This window comes from Acipenser ruthenus, chromosome 48 (assembly GCF_902713425.1).
Source record: "Acipenser ruthenus chromosome 48, fAciRut3.2 maternal haplotype, whole genome shotgun sequence".
NCBI lineage: Eukaryota > Metazoa > Chordata > Actinopteri > Acipenseriformes > Acipenseridae > Acipenser > Acipenser ruthenus.
In genome coordinates, this window is record NC_081236.1 from 6,147,730 (window position 1) to 6,167,189 (window position 19,460).

General features: G+C 40.0%; 2 protein-coding genes across 3 annotated transcripts; one reads left to right on the top strand and one right to left on the bottom strand.

The window, feature by feature from the left end:
* Window positions 1-6,563: 6,563 nt before the first annotated feature.
* Window positions 6,564-7,977, top strand: LOC131721179 (phospholipase A and acyltransferase 4-like). Its single transcript, XM_059014503.1, has 4 exons — window positions 6,564-6,581; window positions 6,772-6,880; window positions 7,119-7,366; window positions 7,879-7,977. Exons 1-4 carry the CDS (start codon window positions 6,564-6,566, stop codon window positions 7,975-7,977), a joined length of 474 nt encoding a protein of 157 aa, XP_058870486.1.
* Window positions 7,978-8,218: 241 nt separating this feature from the next.
* LOC131721207 (zinc finger protein 883-like) lies at window positions 8,219-18,549 on the bottom strand. Of its 2 annotated transcripts, none has more exons than XM_059014619.1 (4): window positions 17,969-18,033; window positions 15,548-15,805; window positions 14,432-14,852; window positions 8,219-11,360 (listed from the first exon to the last, which is right to left on the bottom strand). In XM_059014619.1, exons 1-4 carry the CDS (start codon window positions 17,975-17,977, stop codon window positions 10,093-10,095), a joined length of 1,956 nt encoding a protein of 651 aa, XP_058870602.1. In that variant the 5' UTR covers window positions 17,978-18,033; the 3' UTR covers window positions 8,219-10,092. The 2 variants fall into 2 exon arrangements, with proteins under 2 accessions (XP_058870602.1, XP_058870603.1); XM_059014620.1 differs by lacking the exon at window positions 17,969-18,033 and adding an exon at window positions 18,463-18,549 and having other exon boundaries at window positions 8,221-11,360.
* Window positions 18,550-19,460: the final 911 nt, after the last annotated feature.

Genomic DNA, 19,460 nt, shown 5'->3' on the forward strand with positions numbered 1-19,460 from the left:
CACACACTTTGTCATATAATATTTACACATAAGAGTTACAGTTCAAAGGGCATTCAAAACTAATTTTATTATTATTACTAGTATTAATACAGACTAAACAGAATAATGAACCCCACTACACAAAGCTGATTTGGAAGAAAGTCTTTAGACACGATGAATCTGATGCTACCCTTTACAACACTACAAAAATAAAATAGTGAAAATTTTTAAATAACAAATATAGCAAAGCCCTCTTATTGATGCTATTATATTTTAGGGAGATACTGTATTACTTGTAATTAACAATGTTGTCATTATGTATCTTCTTGAATGGCATGTGTGCAGCTCTCATTTTATCTTGGTTTTGTAACTCGTACAGCAAGCTGTTCCATTGTGTCTCTGTGAAGAATCTGCTCATGGACCCAACAGCGTCTTTATTGTTGAGAGTTATGTGGGAAGAATCACAAGTAAAATGTACACTTTAAGGATATGATTCATTCATACAGTATTTGTAATGGTCTAATTGAATTAGCTGTCATAAATGTCTTCCTTTTCATGAGTTCAAGATTGCCGAGGTAAACAATTGAGCAGTAAATCACACAACACCGTTATATCTTTTATACATTTTTATCAAGAAAGATAGAAAATGGATACGCTACAAAAACAGAACAGAAGATTCATATCAAAATAGCAGAAATCAGTTTAGCAATGAATAATATTCAGGAAATATCTCAGCTTCAGTGTAAATATTGATTACATGGAAAATAATGCATTCATCTATTGTCTAGAATTTTTTTTTTTATATAGGATGAGCAATATTCCTAAATCAATAATCAAGTAATATGAATATCCAAACAGGATAACTGTTTGAGTGAATACCCAATCAGTAAATATTAAAATATACATTTCAGTGAAATCTGATTAAGATATTAAGAGATCGTAATTCATTATTCATCAATCTGTTGTTAATTATATTTATTTTAATTAGAATCCACGGAACAGAAACTTAACCCCCCTTCACTCAATCTCTTGGATCGCTATTGATCCTCCCTCTGTATACTTGTTAAATCACTCCCATGTAATATTATTCCAGCCCCTTCACTCAATCTCTTGGATCACTATTGATCCTCCCTCTGTATACTTGTTAAATCACTCCCATGTAATATTATTCCAGCCCCTTCACTCAGTCTCTTGGATCGCTATTGACCCTCCCTCTGTATACTTGTTAAATCACTCCCATGTAATATTATTCCAGCCCCTTCACTCATTCTCTTGGATCGCTATTGATCCTCCCTCTGTATACTTGTTAAATCACTCCCATGTAATATTATTCCAGCCCCTTTGTTAGTTGAAACAATGTGCTAGATATCGTACACCCCTTTATATTTCACAAGAACCAGCCTTTCTGCAAACATGCATTCATTCCATTCCCCAAGTATCTCTTCAGTGACTCTTTTCTATTCTTATAGTTTCATGTTGAATACTCAATTTGATTCACAGTGTTGATCCCTGGGGTGATGACTTTGGCCGTTGTCCTGTTCAGGTCTTTGTTCAATAAGAAAAATCCTCTTCACATTGAGATGTCCTTTCTTGGTCAGACAACTCAGCCCATCATTAACTCATTGATTGTTAACTTCCACTTTCTTCAGCGGAGATGTAGGTTAATAGAGTTCCTTAAACAATATTTCAGTTTTCTTCCAAGTGTGTTGAATTATTGGGGTGTTTTCACTGGTTTCATTGGAGCTGGTGTTTAAGTTCTTCCTCTGAGCTCCTCTCTCTTAGTCTGTGAGTCAATTTTACTCTAACTAATACCCCGTTTACACTAGCACACCCGTACCGTGACGGGAGTGTTTACACTAGCAAATAACCGAGCCGAGCCGGAACCAAGCTGTGAAACTCCAGCCCTGCAACATATCTGAATCTGGCTCAGGGCCAAAGCAGGCTGAAGCATCTCGTCTCCCGGAGAAAGCTGCAGCTCCTCTCGCAGCAAAAAAGTTAATAGATTAGGAAAGATAACCACGTTACAGACCTAATATTTATTTAGTTATAAAATTAATGCTGAATAAGATGTCTGTGTTATAAAGTGCCAGCGCAGCTTTTCTTCAGTTCAGATACTGTATCAAAAGGGAGAGACAGAAACAGAAGTTACACTGAGAAGTTGTTTACAGTTTGAACACTGGTACTGTATTTACTATAGAAATATTGCACTTGTATAGGGAATTGGGGGACATGCTGTAGGAGCGTTATATTCCCGAGCACGTTATTATGTATACATTGAATATGGTCCCCCGTCTTTGCTTCCTGTTTAGGTACGCCACCCCCCCCCCCCCCCCCCCCCCCCCCCCCCCCACCGCACATTTTCAGTACTTCTCCGCAGCAGTGTGGAGTAGGGCTTAGGGCTCTGGACTCAGTGTGGAGTAGTGGTTAGGGCTCTGGACTCAGTGTGGATGCAGTGGTCAGGGCTCTGGACTCAGTGTGGAGTAGTGGTCAGGGCTCTGGACTCAGTGTGGCGTAGTGGTCAGGGCTCTGGACTCAGTGTGGCGTAGTGGTCAGGGCTCTGGACTCAGTGTGGAGTAGTGGTCAGGGCTCTGGACTCAGTGTGGCGTAGTGGTCAGGGCTCTGGACTCAGTGTGGAGTAGTGGTCAGGGCTCTGGACTCAGTGTGGAGTAGTTGTTAGGGCTCTGGACTCAGTGTGGAGTAGTGGTTAGGGCTCTGGACTCAGTGTGGAGTAGTGGTTACGGCTCTGGACTCTTGACCGGAGGGTTGTGGGTTCAATCCCAGGTGGGGGACACTGCTGTTGTACCCTTGAGCAAGGTACTTTACCTAGATTGCTCCAGTAAAAACCCAACTGTATAAATGGGTAATTGTATGTAAAAATAATGTGATATCTGTATAATGTGAAATAATGTGGAATGTGATATCTTATAACAATTGTAAGTTGTCCTGGATAAGGGTGTCTGCTAAGAAATAAATAATAATAAAATAATAATAATAATAATAATAATAATAATAATAAATCCATGGTAAAAAAAGATTTTATTAAATGAATGCTTTGTTCTATTTTTGCAGTCTGTGTGATTTAATATAATCGACTCAGCACATTCATTGTGCGTGACGTCTCTCAGCTCGGCTCGCCTTTCTCTAGTGTAAATGCAACTCAGGCTACCCGAGCTGTAACAGGCTGGCTCGACTCGTCACCGGCTCGGCTCGGGTGTGCAGGTGTAAAGGTAGCAAAAGACTGCTCTCTCCCGTGACATAGATTCCCCGTCTATATGACAATATTAAAAGAGGGGAGAGGAGAGAGGGCAGGGTGGAGAGAGGGAGAGGAGAGAGGGCAGGGAAGAGAGAGGGAGAAGAGAGAGGGCAGGGAGGAGAGAGAGAGTAGAGAGGGCAGGGAGGAGAGAGAGAGTAGAGAAGGCAGGGAGGAGAGGGAGAGAGTAGAGGGCATGGTGGTGAGAGGGAGAGGAGAGGGCAGGGTGGAGAGGTGAGAGGAGAGCAGAAGAGAAGGAGAGAGGGATCTGGAGATGGAGAGAGGTGGAGGGGAAAGAAGGAGGGATACAGGGCAGGAGAGTAGTGTGTGTGAGTCTTAATGTGTGTGTGAGTATGTGTGTCTGTGTGTGTTTGTGTGTGTTTCTCTCTATGTGTGAGAGTGTCTGTGTGTGTGTGTGTGTGTGTCTCAGTGTGTGTCAGTGTGTGCGTGTCTGAGTCTGTATCTCTGTGTGTGTGAGTGTGTCTCAGTGTGAGTGAGTGTGAGTGTCTGTGTGTGTGTGTTTCTCAGTGTGTGTGTGTGTCTCAGTATGTGTGTGTGTGTGTCTGTGTGTGTGTGTGTGTGTATGTGTGTGTCTCAGTGTGTGTCAGTGTGCATGTTTGTGTGTAAGTGTGTGTGTCTCAGTGTGTGTGTGTGTGTGTGTGTGTGTCAGTGTCTCAATGTGTGTGAGTGTGTGTCTGTGTGTGTGTGTCTCAGTGTGCCTGTGTGTGTTTGTGTGTGTTTCTCAGTGTGTGTGTGTGTCTCTGTGTGTGTGTGTATGTGTGTGTCTCAGTGTGTGTCAGTGTGCATGTCTGTGTGTAAGTGTGTGTCTCAGTGTGTGTGTCAGTGTCTGTGTCTCAATGTGTGTGTGTGAGTCTCAGTGTGTGAGAGTGTGTGTCTGTATGTGTGTGTGTGTGTGTGTCTCAGTGTGTGTTAGTGTGTGCGTGTCTGAGTGTCTGTATCTCTGTGTGTGTGTGTGTGTCTCAGTGTGTGTGTGTCTGTGAGAGTGTGTCAGTGTGTGTGTGTATCAGTGTGTGTGTATCAGTGTGTGTGTGTGTGTCTCAGTGTGTGTGTGTCTCTCTGTATGTGCGTGTGTCTCAATGTGTGTGTGTGTGTCTGTCTCAGTGTGTCTGTGTGTGTGTGTCTGTGTGTGTTTGTGTGTGTGTCTGTGTGTGTGTCTCTGTGTGTCTCACTGTGTGCATGTCTGAGTGTATGTATCTCTGTGTGTGAGTGTGTCTCAGTGTGTGAGTGTGTCTCAGTGTGTGTGTCTCAGTGTGTGAGTGTGTGTCTGTGTGTAAGTTTCAGTGTGTGTGTCTGTGTGTGTGTCTCAGTGAGACACTGACACACACACTGACATATATTCTGAACAACGAGCTTGAAGGTTTCACACTGAGACACACACTTACACACACTGAGACAAACACTCACACACTGAGAGACACATACATACACTGAGACACACACATACAAACACTGAGACTGACACTCACATACACTGAGACACACACACACACACACACACACTGAGACACACACACTGAGACACACACACAGACACACAATGAGACACACTCACGGACAGACACACACATTGAGACACACATACCCACACACTGACACACACACACACATTGAGACACACATGCACATAATGAAACACACTGACACACACTGACACACACTGACACACACTCACACACACTGAGACACACACTCACACACACAGAAACACACACTCACACACACTGAGACACACACAATGATATTTATAATGCACATTTTTATTGCCTGTGTGCAATACTTTACACTTTTCTCTATTAAATGTCATTAGCCATGTGTCTGCCCAGTTCTGAATGCTGTCTAGATCATTTTGAATGACCTTTGCTGCTTCAACAGTGTTTGCCACTCCTCCTGTTTTTGTGTCGTCTGCAAATTTAACGAGTTTGCTAACTATACCAGAATCTAAATCATTAATGTAGATTAGGAATAGCAGAGGACCTAATACTGATCCCTGTGGTACACCACTGGTTACCTCGCTCCATTTTGAGGTTTCTCCTCTAATCAGTACTTTCTGTTTTCTACCTGTTAACCACTCCCTAATCCATGTGCATGCATTTCCTTGAATCCCTACTGCGTTCAGTTTGAGAATTAATCTTTTATGCAGGACTTTGTCAAAAGCTTTCTGGAAATCTAAATAACATTGCAATCAGGTTTTAAAATGCAATCAGTTTAGGACTTTACTGGTGACTATATATGAAATACATGTTAACTTGCGTACTCGTTCAGTAGGGAGCTGCGTACTGACCACGGGATCATCCCCCGTTAGAAACTATGCAATGGCAACAGATCAGTCTTCTTAAACGTCCCCATTACATTATGCCCTATACAGCAATCAGTGTATCAGTAATTGTTTATAACAGTAACCTTTAAACCATGCCAGCCTTGTTTCATCCATGGCTTTCAGCATTGCAGTCACAGTACTGTGTTTCTGTCTTCAGTCAGACTACAGACCAGTTATAATACTGTTTGTATCAGAACCACATTTCAATTGGCTGCTAACCCACGATTCCAAGATTTTTGCCGGAATTGACAGTCAGCTGTATCCAACACAGATCAGTGCACTTCAGCGTGAGATTGTGCTCACGATACAACTTAATAGCCCATTAACTAGCTAAATATAGGAAACGTAGCGAGCTGTATCAGCGATTTATTTGTGATGATTGAACCATGTTTTCTTTGGAAGCCTTTATACTTGCTAGCACACTAGTTATTGTCTTAACTGGATCAGTTGAACAATTTTCCCAGCTGTCTGGGTGATTTATAGAAGCATCGAAACCTGCTGGACACGTTTTATTTTCTCCATTTGTCAGTTTCAGCATGAACTTGAGCAAAACCTACATTGTTGTGTAACGAAACTGATCTTAAACATTTGTCATTCTCCTTTGGTTTCCTTTGTATTTCTGCAGTCAGACTGTATGCAAATACGTTCCCAAGGGGCAATAACTTCCCCAAAAGCAGGGCATATATAAAAGACTGACGTTATGTTACAAACATAACAGTGCTTCAGGAAAGAAGGGATTACACTGGGGTGAGTTTATGATGATGATTATGATTTCATTAACTGCATTAGAAAGAAACTGAACTGTAATACTAACAAAGTACATCTGGCTTTGACAGCTGGTGTGAATCACCCCCTAGGTTGCTTCTGGAGAGACATTTAGGTGGAGAGTTGCACTTCCTATTTTGTTTGAACAAATTCTGACATAAAAACTAAAACCAAAACTTGAATTTCTGCTCTTGTTTCTATTCAGTTAATCTACAGAGAGACGCTGCCAAGATGTCTAAGGAAAACCCGGTAAGTAATGGTACTATGCTTTCTTGAAATACAGGATTTGTGTTCAAATATACAACTATCTACATCTTTGTCTCCAACTTTTAGTTGATCTTGTTTAGCTCTTTGTGGCCACACAATGCATTATCCACACTTTGTATTCAGAGTGTCTTGGTCTCTTCTCATAACTATGTCGGTTTTTTTTGTTCTCCAGGAATATAATGTGGGAGACATAATCTCCTTTAGCCGTGGACTCTATCATCACTGGAGGGTTTATTACGGACAGGAACATGGAAAACATTACGTTGTCAACGTTTCAGGAGGTAAAACATGTGTTTTGGTTTGTTTGTCTTCAGCTATATGATCTAAATAGCAGTATGCTGTGTTTTATATTGATTTTTCTCATTTCCTTTATGGCATAATTGATATATTTGTTATACTTACATGTTTTAAACTTGTTGGGAATCATTAGAACTTGAATATCCTAGATGCTTTCTCCCAGTGTCTATTGATTTTTTTCTCATAATTTAATGCCCATATAACGTTACAATTATTATATAGGAGAGTCCAACAGCAAGCCTTTGGCCATTACTTCTAAATTGAAGAAGGAAGAACTTAACAAGGTGGCTGGAAAAAGTGACTACTCTGTGTACAGAGAACTGGACAAACATAATGAACCAAGAAGTCCTGAGCAGATGAAAGCAGACATGGACAAAATGATTGGTACCCAAATAAAGTATGATCCCTTTGGAAAGAACTGTCAACACTTTGCTACACAAATACGGTACGGCAAGGAAATATCTCCCGAGGTAATATTTGTGTTGTTTTTATGTATTTATTTTTAGATAATGTATTAATAACTGTCATGGTCAATAAGCAGAATAATGTATTATTTAACTCCCGAAACTAATTATGCCCCCATATAGCCGTATTTACCCAATGAAGGTTCTGCATTTTATAAGGTTTCTGCAAATACAACAAAATGCCTTTTTGTTTTTTCAATACTGTAACACATGAATGCCTTGTTATGGGACATGAATATCTGTCTATTTACTAAACCACTCTGCAGGGATATACTGTATAATTTAAGCCTTAACTTGAAACATGACCTTTTTACTGACTGTATATTTCCATAACATGTATTATGTCATGACCGTCGATCTGATCTGAATTTAGATTCACTTGGATTTACAATTGGAAACTTCCAGGCCTTTAGATGTTCAAAATAGTCCGAAACAAAGCTAGCAAACAAACACGTGGCAGGTGCTGAAGTCATTTTAACTGCAGTTTGGATTCATCATTTTCTTTTATCTTTCTGTAGGGGGAAAGTGCAGCCAAATCCGTGGGCAAAAACCTGACAGATTTCCGTGCAGAAATGGACCCTTTTTCTGTCTTTGGAAGAGAGAAGTTCAAAAAGTAACAGCTTATTCACCTGATGAATTTCTTCATCTTTTGTGGTGTTCCTTGCCTTTCTGATAAAGGGCACAATTTCTCTTTACAAAGTACAATAGAAAATGCTTGTTAAAATATTCTTACTTCTTTAATTATAGTGAGCAAAATGAATCTATTGTTGTAAAAATGAAATCAATAAAAATTCAAGTTGCATCAAATTCCTTTCACTGTAGTCATTTAACAGTAGACCCGCCATGCAGGTCAGTTTGACCCATTTTGCATTTAAAATGTTAAATACTCTTCCGCTGTAAATCGTATGTGTGTGTCCGTGTGACAGGGCGCTCGTCTCCCGTGTGTGGGTAACCACTGTTTAAGCATCACAGACATGGGAAGGTGGAGTTAAACGCCAGCACAGGCACGCAGGATTTATTCACAAAACAGAAAGTAAACAAAAGGGTCATGTGATGTTGCCAGCCATGGTAACACACAGAGGACACATACAGCAAGCTGTGCAATAGAAAAAATAAAACACAGTACAAAAACTACAAATAAAAGGTACACACAGGGCGAGTGCTAGCCTTATAAACGAGACGTCCCGCTCCAGGAACCGGCTACACTACATAACCCTCGCTGTACATTACATGGGATTACTATCCCCTAAACTAATCTACTGATGAGCCGGTGTTCAGATGACGACTCCTGCTGCTTCACACGGCCTTGGCTGGGCATTGCCTTCACAAGCACCGCTTGCAGTTGCAGGGTTGCGTAGCTCCCGTTCCTGCAGAGCAGATGCTCTCTTCCTGAGTATACGCAGCTCCCCTCTGAAGCATGGCATTGCAGTCGCCCAGAGCGATCGCCAGTGGATGTTTTTAAACTGACGGACACTCGGTCAAGACTCGCCCACCTGCCGCTTGAGGAACAGCACAGCCAATCACTTGCTGTCAACCAAACCTTCCCCTCTCCTTCCCCTCAACCAAACCTAGCAGGCAGCAAGTCTCAATGGAGCGCCCGTCTGTAAACAATAATCTAATCACAGAAAATCAACTCCCACAATGATACACAATAAACCCACTTCCACATACAAATTACACCAACACTAAATTCCCCATTGTGCAGGGCAATCGTGCTGCCACAGCCAGTTTTTGACTTTTCCTAAATATATGAATGAACCCTTTGAGTAGTAAGTTTTAGAATGTTTTGATGGGCCCACTGGAGTGAGTTTTTTTTTTTAATTTCTCATATTTACACTCCTCACATCGACACATCTGTTGGTAGGCCTATTAGCAATTTATTACACAATGAAAATATGTAAACAACTATTTCTTATAGTAAATAAACAAAACAAATAAAGATTAATCGTTATTTTGTCATAGCGAAAGGTTTTGACAAAAGTAACAGGTACTCAATAAACAACGATCAGGATCAACAACACGTCCGGGTAAACACGTGGTGAGGGTGAAGGCAGTGAGGAAAATGTAGCTCAGTGATCCCTGTCACATTGTCTGAGCTTGGGCCACTCGAGGAAGGTAAATATTCTTCACTGATATTTTCACTAACGCCTGATTCAGTAGAAGAATTTAAATCGGAATTCAATATAATTTCTCGTACTTCTTTCCCACAGAGCATTTCCCGCCGTTTTCCAGACATTGTGGACATTTTTTGACTGGGTTTGGTGTGTGTAATTCTGTCAGTATCTGGCAGATGACGCAAGAGACCATTACAAGGTGTTACAGACACCTAGTGTTACAATATCAGATTATCAGCAGTTTTGTAGACCCAGTAATTGTAGTTCAAAATTCAAATTCAAAAGCTCAAAATTTGCAGAACGTACCCGTACATTCATACTCCCTGGGGACCATTAATTCAATGACGTACCGGTACATTCGTACTACTCAAAGGGTTAAAGATTTTTGGCAGGGTCTGTCTCCACAGCTCAGGCACCCACACTAGGCAGCTCTGTGACAATGAAACAGAAGCTGGCTCTTCTGACCAAAACAGACCAAAGTTATTTCATACGGAACATCACTGAAATCTAAAGGTGTTTTTTTTTTGGTTTCTCTCTTGCATGAATTCACTCGCGTCTTACAAGGTGTCGTGACTTATAGAAACTCTTCCCACAGTCAGAGAAGCAATGCATTTTTTATCATCTGTGAATTCGCTGGTGTTTTACAAAGTCTCTTGAATCACTGTAACTCTTCCCGCAATCAGAACAGTGATACGGTTTCACTCCTGTGTGAGTTCGCTGGTGTGTTTTAAGGTGTCCTGACTGATTAAACCTCGTCCCACAATCAGAACAGCCATATGGTTTCTCTCCTGTGTGAAGTCGTTTGTGTACAACAAGGTATCCTGACGAACTGAAACCCTTCCCACAATCAGAACAGTGATATGGTTTCTCTCCTGTGTGAACACGCTGGTGTTTTACAAGATCTCCTGACTGAATGAAACTCTTCTTACAGTCTGAACAGTGATATGGTTTGACTCCTGTGTGAATTCGCTGGTGTGATACAAGATTTGTTGATGAACTGAACGTCTTCCCACAGTCACAGCGATACGGTTTCTCTCCTGTGTGTGTTCGCTGGTGTGTTTTAAGGTGTCCTGACTGATTAAACCTCATCCCACAGTCAGAACACTGATATGGTTTCTCTCCAGTGTGAATTCGATGGTGTATTACAAGGGCTGCCGAATGACTAAACCTCTTCCCACAGTCAGAACAGTGATATGGTTTCTCTCCTGTGTGAATTCGCTGGTGAGATGCAAGGTTTCCTGACCGACTGAAACTCTGCCCACAGTCAGAGCGATATGGTTTCTCTCCTGTGTGTGTTCGCTGGTGTGTTTTAAGGTGTCCTGACTGATTAAACCTCATCCCACAGTCAGAACACTGATACGGTTTCTCTCCTGTGTGAACACGGCAGTGTTTTACAAGATCTCCCAAGTGACTGAACCCTTTCCCACATTCAGAACAGCGATACGGTTTTTCTCCTGTATGAATTCGCTGGTGTATTACAAGGGTTGCTGAATGACTAAACCTCTTCCCACAGTCAGAGCAGCGATACGGTTTCTCTCCTGTGTGTACACGCCGGTGTTTTACAAGATCTCCTAAGTGACTGAACCCCTTCCCACAGTCAGAGCACTGATACGGTTTTTCTCCTGTATGAATTCGCTGGTGTATTACAAGGGTTGCTGAATGACTGAAACTCTTCCCACAGTCAGAGCAGTGAAATGGTTTTTCTCCTGTGTGAATTCGCTGGTGTGTTGCAAGGTTTTCTGACCAACTGAAACTCTTCCCACAGTCAGAGCAGAGATACGGTTTCTTTCCTCTGCGCGTTCGCTGGAGTATTCTAAAACCTCCTGACTTGGTGACACCATTCCCACAGTCACTGCTCGCCCTTGCTTTAGCTGCTATTCTGGAACCTGGAAAATACAAACAGGAGAGAAAGTCAGACTGTTTCAAGTAGGGAATGCTGCAATTGTATCTTCCTCATTTTGTTGTTTCATAACCTTTTTCTACATTGGGTTATTAGCAAACACAGAACTGTAGCGTAGTCTCCACCAGGGAGGTTGCAATTACAGCAGGCGGATTTCTGGAGCCAGCATTATACTTCAGCCAATAGGAAAGCCATGAGTAAAAGAAATCAGGAAATGTACAGATTATCATCTCTTTTGTTCCAGATTGTACCCGTTTTGTCATAAGAAATGGTTGAAAGCTATATATTGTTGAACTTGTCATTCAGTATGTTTAAATAGGTTTCTAGTTTACAACAAACACAAACTTTTGTAATCACAATATACAAAGAATAAAACAAAAGCAAAAAATAAATAAATAAAACACATGTAGGCAAAATCATGAGCTAAATAGACACTAAAATGCAATCTCTCACTTAACTACCACCAAATAATTACACATGAATGATACAGGGTTCCCCCCCCCCCAGGAATTTTCAGTCACCAGGGTGGCAGACTAAAGCAGCTGGGTGGCAGAATGTTGTAACACCCCCCAATCTTGTCAAGCATCAAGCAAATAGGCACAACTGGAATGGTGCTGGGCCAGGATTAACACAACTGTTGTTTCTAACTTGGCTTCTTTTTATAAATACATTCACAGATATCAGGAGAGTAAGCAGAAATTCATTTTAACAGCTCATTTTAAATGCCTTTGGTCGACATTTGCCAGTGTAGCAATGAGAGGTATTATATTGATTTGTATGGCATTGCTGAGATAATAGATAACATTTTGTTTTGAGATACAGGTAATAAGTACTATTGTGTGGGAACTGAGTAATAAGTACAGCCCACACAACACAGAGAGCTGCATATGAGGCCCACCATGGTAAACAGGTTGTGAACCAACTAACTGATCTTCAAACAAGAATACCTACATTTTAACAGGCATACTTTCAACTGTCAAAATAAAGCAGAACATGGCCCAGACCAAACCAAAACCTGCACAATCTGCTGATCACACTTTAAAAAACAAACTGCTATAAATGCTGTTAAACACTGTTTCTATAAAGTGAGATGAGCAGCTTACGCAGGTTTTGATTTGGTCTGGGCCGATGTCTCTTAGGATATTTAGGCAATGGATATCAATGTTGACAGAATTCAATTTTTTTTTCACTGTTTTGAATCTTTAGCTTGCCTTCCGATTAATATTGAACCCTTGGGATAGTAAATACTTGGAATTTTAGTAAATTTTACCACTTGTTAGTTTTTGTAAGCTAGGTATCCTAAACATTACGACTCGTCATCCAGTCACTGTGCTCCACACATCACTTCCAACTCTTAACTTAAAGAATAATTCCAGCGTACAGACTTCCCAATCTTCAGAAAACAATAAGCTTGTCTTTACTTACATCCAATAATAGTCAGACGAGTGGGGAACCCTTCAAATACAGCAATATGTCTCGTGCCAGTAACTCCATCCAAGCACAAATGAATATTCTTCAGTGTAACTATTTTCTTATCATTAGGTCTTTACATCCTTTAAGAATGTAAAAGGACTGAAGGATAGTGTCATTATGATTTCTATGTATACAGTCTTGTTATTAATCTATATACGTATCAAACGGTATCAACGGTCAAAAACTGTATTTGCTCCTCCGCTTACAAAAACTCGTTTACTTTCAAAACCGAATTCTAAAATAGCGTCATTAGCTATAATCCTTCAGAAGCTTTGAAGAGTCACTGATTCAAACCAAAACAACTGCAGTAATGGCTGGTGACAATGTGACTTTGTTTAAACTCTTCATTCAATTAGGAACAACATTACAGAATGATAATTTCCAATCCAAAGATGACCATTCTGTGGCAACCTACACACACATTCAAGGTCTGTTCACATTCATAAGTCTGTTATTGCTAAACCAACAAAAAATAAACATGAATCTCTTCAGTTAAAAATCAAGGAAACAAACCCAGCGACAGTATCTTATCTCCTTTCAATGGTCTCATCACTGTGCCACACATATCAAATTTATAACGAGTTCACTTGTCACTCAGTACTATGCTTCAGCTCATTCTGTGGTATTTCGGCTTGGGGTCGTTTGCATTTGGAAGGACAATTTCTCTCGATAAAATTAACTCTCATGCAAACGGCACTGTAGGGAAGTCATTAGCAAAAGAGAGCAAGTTAAAAGACCCCGTTTTTCACTTTCTGCATGTAAACATGGCCATGGTCTCACGTCACAGGTGTTCATATTCTAATTGTTCTGATTATCTTTTACAATTCACATGTCAATGCTTTTAGTCACAAAGAACCTTGACCTTTCTTCACTTCTAAAGCAGTGGTTCACAGTCTGGTCCTGGGGACCCCTTGTGTCTGCTGGGTTTTGTTCCAGCTGAGCTCTCAGTTACTTAAATGAACACTCAAGTGAACTTACAATTTGGTTGATCACATTTTTAAACTATTTTTCAGCTCATAAGTAGTTGATTAGATTTCAAGTTCTATTCATTTTCATACAGAACCTGAAATATCCATCTCTTTCAAATCATTCAACAGCTTTGATAAGGCAAATAGTTGAACTGAGTGTTTTTTGTTTAATTCGATTATGGTTAGTCAATAAAAAAGGTTTCTACCTGCAGTGACCAGACCAAGAAGTGATTAAACAGGACTCAGTTTCCATTGACTTACGTCACACTATAGGGCAGCAGGGCTCTGGACTGTTCACTGGAGGGTTGTGGGTTCAATCCGAGATGGGGGACACTGCTATTGTACCCTTGAACAAGGTACTTTACCTAGATTGCTCAAGTAAAAACCAAGCAGTACAAAAAGGGTAATTGTATGTAAAAATAATGTAAGGGCATCTAAGAAAATAACAGTAATCATACTGGGGGCAATGTACTTGAATGACAATGGGAGTGCGACATCAACAGGAGTGATATTAAGTAGCTAGTAGCGTAACCCATCTGCTCCCTGCCTCTCAGTCCTGCTGTGGATAATAAGACACAGTAGAGTGACGTCATCACAGCTACTCAGAGTTACTCACCTGCTGGACTGCACTCTGAATGGGAGCTCCCCCCGTCTTCCTTTCCACATCCTCGCATGCTGTTGGGAGAGCTGGCTCCCGCTCCAGCGCCCTGCACTCTCAGGCAGATTCTCTTCAGCACCACGCTACACGCCCGCAGGCGTACAGGACCCAGCACAGGGGGGGCTGCTTTCAAGGAAACGGGTTCTTCTGTCTGGCAGATCTCCAATTCACTGGGTTCAGCTTTAATCCCAGCACACCCCTCTGGCTTGATGCCACTGCATGGCATGATCTCACAGAGCTCCTGTTTAATGGGGAGGGAAGCCAGTGCAGATAACAGTGTAATGGGGACCACTTCAAGTTCAGGGAGCTCCTCTTTAATCGGGTCAGATTCAGTCTTCACACTGTCCATGGCATCACACATGCTTCTGCTTAGTGGCTGCTGTAAGAAGAAAATGAAAAATGATTCAAAATGCTATGAAAGCTGTTTAAAAAGAGCGGCTATCTGGGTTTTTAAAAAGATGAAGTTCTCAGTCCCTGCATGTTGTTGCTGAGTAACATTCATGCAATTTTCACCTCCAGTGTTAATATCCAGATAAGTTTTTACACTTCAAAAAAGGAAAATAAATTAGTGGTGGCCTGATAAGATTGTCTTGGCCAATACCGAGAGCCGATTTGAGTTTTGATTTTTTGTGTTTTACCTCATTAGACAAACAGACAGAAAGACACAGAGAGAACACAGACAAGCAGCAAGACAGACAGAATGCAAACTTAAAAAAATGTACTGTAGAAGAGATTTGATTTTAGCATTATTTAAAAAGATTGCCATTATGGAGAGCAATGACAAACCTGCCAGAGAAATGAAGTGCTTATGTGTGATAAATAATATCCATCACCTATAAATGAGGCATTGAAGTAAAGAAATGGGATCCTCAAACACCAGGTCCTTTCCAGGCTGGAGCCGGCTTGAAAACTGATTTCTCACAGAGGAGAGTCTATTCATTTTTTGATGAGGACGGCACTTAAGAAACACATCTCTGCATGTTAACAGCACAAAGGAAAGCAGCAAAGTTTGTGGGTTTGACATCATTACTAGGTTAAGTGGCATCTACACAATACAATATATTTCATACATACCATTTCCAGCACCTCTTCTTTAATGGGACCTGGTCCTGCTGTCTGGGGGATCTCCAGTTCATTGCTCTCATCTTTAATACCAGACACCTCTGGCTTGATGCTGTCACATGGCATCTCCTGTTTCATGGGGAGGGAAGGCAATCCGGAGAAAACCAGTCTAATGGGGACCAGTTCAAGCTCAGGGAGCTCCTCTTTAATGGGGACAGATTCCATTTTCACACGATCCCTGGCATCAGACATGGGGGTTCTGCTGAGTAGCTGCAGCAAAAAAAAAATAATGAAAAATGAGTAAAATTGATCAAATCAAAAGACAATTAATGGATTCACAAAATCTTACTAGCAGGGTGTCTTTAGTAATGAAGGAAGTGAGAAGTGAACTTGTGTTGCAGGTAAAGTTAACAGAGGTTCAGCAGCAACTTTGTGCTCCCTATGTGGTGAAAGCAGTCAATATTATAAGTGGCACCATTCTCTCAAGTAGCCAATCAGAATGCAGTATTTTGAACTTTAACTGGCTACCCTTTTAAACCAATCATACATTTGTATTTTACTGGTAGTTTGAGAATGCATCTTTGTTAGTGTTTTGAGAAGGGGGATTCATCTTGGTTTGTAATTTGATGAGGATGCATCTTTGTTAGTGTTTTGAGAAGGGGGATTCATCTTGGTTTGTAATTTGATGAGAATGCATCTTTGTTAGTGTTTTGAGAAGGGGGATTCACCTTGGTTTGTAATTTGATGAGAATGCATCTTTGTTAGTGTTTTGAGAAGGGGGATTCATCTTGGTTTGTAATTGGATGAGAATGCATCTTTGTTAGTGTTTTGAGAAGGGGGATTCATCTTGGTTTGTAATTTGATGAGAATGCATCTTTGTTAGTGTTTTGAGAAGGGGGATTCATCTTGGTTTGTAATTTGATGAGAATGCATCTTTGTTAGTGTTTTGAGAAGGGGGATTCATCTTGGTTTGTAATTTGATGAGAATGCATCTTTGTTAGTGTTTTGAGAAGGGGGATTCATCTTGGTTTGTAATTGGATGAGAATGCATCTTTGTTAGTGTTTTGAGAAGGGGGATTCATCTTGGTTTGTAATTTGATGAGAATGCATCTTTGTTAGTGTTTTGAGAAGGGGGATTCATCTTGGTTTGTAATTGGATGAGAATGCATCTTTGTTAGTGTTTTGAGAAGGGGGATTCATCTTGGTTTGTAATTTGATGAGAATGCATCTTTGTTAGTGTTTTGAGAAGGGGGATTCATCTTGGTTTGTAATTTGATGAGAATGCATCTTTGTTAGTGTTTTGAGAAGGGGGATTCATCTTGGTTTGTAATTTGATGAGAATGCATCTTTGTTAGTGTTTTGAGAAGGGGGATTCATCTTGGTTTGTAATTGGATGAGAATGCATCTTTGTTAGTGTTTTGAGAAGGGGGATTCATCTTGGTTTGTAATTTGATGAGAATGCATCTTTGTTAGTGTTTTGAGAAGGGGGATTCATCTTGGTTTGTAATTGGATGAGAATGCATCTTTGTTAGTGTTTTGAGAAGGGGGATTCATCTTGGTTTGTAATTTGATGAGAATGCATCTTTGTTAGTGTTTTGAGAAGGGGGATTCATCTTGGTTTGTAATTTGATGAGAATGCATCTTTGTTAGTGTTTTAAGAAGGGGGATTCATCTTGGTTTGTAATTTGATGAGAATGCATCTTTGTTAGTGTTTTGAGAAGGGGGTTTGTAATTTGATAAATCAATAGAGAATAATTTATCACTTACAGTGACAAAAAAACTGGAAATACAAGCAGATCAAGAGATGTTGACAAAGTTAAAAAGAAAACATGTTATTGTAGGAAATATAAATATATAAATATATATATATATATATTACACACACACACACTCATTATATATGCCAAGCACAGACTACAATACAATAACATTTACAGTTTAAAATAGCATATATGCATTCACTACTACCACCAAAAGGATCGCTTGTAACGTTACACTAACAATCAACCTTGAGCACCAGGCCAACCCGGTATTCCCAGAATAAGAACAGGTTTCTACCAAAGACCCTTTAAATAATACTGTATAAAGTAGATGGCAGGAAGGCAGTTTGACAGCAGTAATAGGATTGCTGGGCTCGCTGGTTGCAAACAGTTTAATTTCTGTTGCACGCACAAGCACACACACACACGAATGGAACACTCAATAAAGCACCAAGAAGCGCCAGTAACCATGGAGACTAATAGACCAGAGCGCAATAGGAGAGGGTTGAAATTAACCACTAAGATTGTGGCACAGGTAAGAACAAAAGAAAAAGAAAAAACAATATTTGCTAAATGACTTCAGCCACGCTACATACAGTAATGCGTATATGCAATCAATAAGGCAATAGCGTTTCAAAGCAAATCCAATGCCTCGAATATAACAGTCTCGTACCCTGCTCATCAAAAAACAGTCCAACACAGAAAATAAACGTATTGGTAAGATACAAAAAAACAGGAAACAAAATAAAACAAAAAATATCCAAGGAATCCAAAACACTGCTCTTCTTGGACCATCCAATAAATAATAATAATAATAATAATAATAATAATAATAATAATAATAATAATTATTATTATTGTTATTATTATTATTATTGTTATTATTATTATTATCAATCAGCTTGATCTCCCCGGCCTGCGTGCTGGTCTGTAGGGGATCCAGTAGAACACGAGAGAAAGGAAAAGCCGGGATCGAGCAGCAGAGAAAACCAACAAAACACCAACAGGAAATATTCAAGAGCTAAACAGCAAGAGAGGAGAAGCGACAGCAAAGCTACTCTGTACTACAGAACCGTGTTAAAACTGTACATGAAAACAAAAGCTAGTAAAAGTATTACGCTTTCTAACTATGTAGTTTTACAATAAACAGAACTCGGTAAAGCCAACCTGAACACTTTTAAATATCCCACAGCAAACCTTCAGCCATGAGCAACAGAGAGAGACTTCCCTGCAGGAAAAGACGCCATCCCATAGTGCATCAGTGCAGGGTTTAAAAAGGTCAAGGGCCTCCAAACTCATTTAAAGGGGCAACGTTTCCCCAAACCAGCACTTAAAAGGGAAACGCTAAACAGAACTTTTTGACTTAAATTGTCATTATTTTTATGCTTATTAATGGACCACTGAATTAATATTTACTTTTGTGTGACAGGCGTCAGATTGTGTTCAATCTGTATGGAAAGTGTTTCTTATTAACATAAAATTTCGCATTTAAAAAAAAAACGCGTTTATCGTTTACTGATTTGAATAGATAATGACATATTTTGAGCTCCGACACAATACTTTGCAGTCCTGTTTTTTAAATAAAAACAAATCTGTATAAACTAAGCTCTTTAAATACTTCTTGAAAAGTTATGTTAACAGTTCAGTGCGTGCGTTTGTTGGTACCCTTACAGCTCATTGAAATAATGCTTCATTCCTCCGGAAAAGTGATGAAATGAAAAGCTATTTTATCATGTATACTTGCATGCCTTTGGTATGTCATAGAATAAAGCAAAGAAGCTGTGAAAAGAGATGAATTATTGCTTATTCTACAAAGATATTCTAAAATCGCCTGGACACATTTGTTGGTACCCCTTAGAAAAGATAATAAATAATTGGATTATAGTGATATTTCAAACTAATTAGTTTCTTTAATTAGTATCACACATGTCTCCAATCTTGTAATCAGTCATTCAGCCTATTTAAATGGAGAAAAGTAGTCACTGTGCTGTTTGGTATCATTGTGTGCACCACACTGAACATGGACCAGAGAAAGCAAAGGAGAGAGTTGTCTGAGGAGATCAGAAAGAAAATAATAGACAAGCATGGTAAAGGTAAAGGCTACAAGACCATCTCCAAGCAGCTTGATGTTCCTGTGACAACAGTTGCAAATATTATTAAGAAGT

What these genes read in the sequence shown, in the direction of transcription:
- LOC131721207 (XM_059014619.1), bottom strand. An exon ending in AAGAAGAGGTGCTGGAAATG is followed by an intron (nt 14,853 to 15,547) that starts GTATGTATGAAA and finishes TTCTTCTTACAG; the next exon opens with CAGCCACTAAGCAGAAGCAT. An exon ending in TTCAGAGTGCAGTCCAGCAG is followed by an intron (nt 11,361 to 14,431) that starts GTGAGTAACTCT and finishes TGTATTTTCCAG; the next exon opens with GTTCCAGAATAGCAGCTAAA.
- LOC131721179 (XM_059014503.1), top strand. An exon ending in CGTTGTCAACGTTTCAGGAG is followed by an intron (nt 6,881 to 7,118) that starts GTAAAACATGTG and finishes ATTATTATATAG; the next exon opens with GAGAGTCCAACAGCAAGCCT. An exon ending in GCAAGGAAATATCTCCCGAG is followed by an intron (nt 7,367 to 7,878) that starts GTAATATTTGTG and finishes ATCTTTCTGTAG; the next exon opens with GGGGAAAGTGCAGCCAAATC.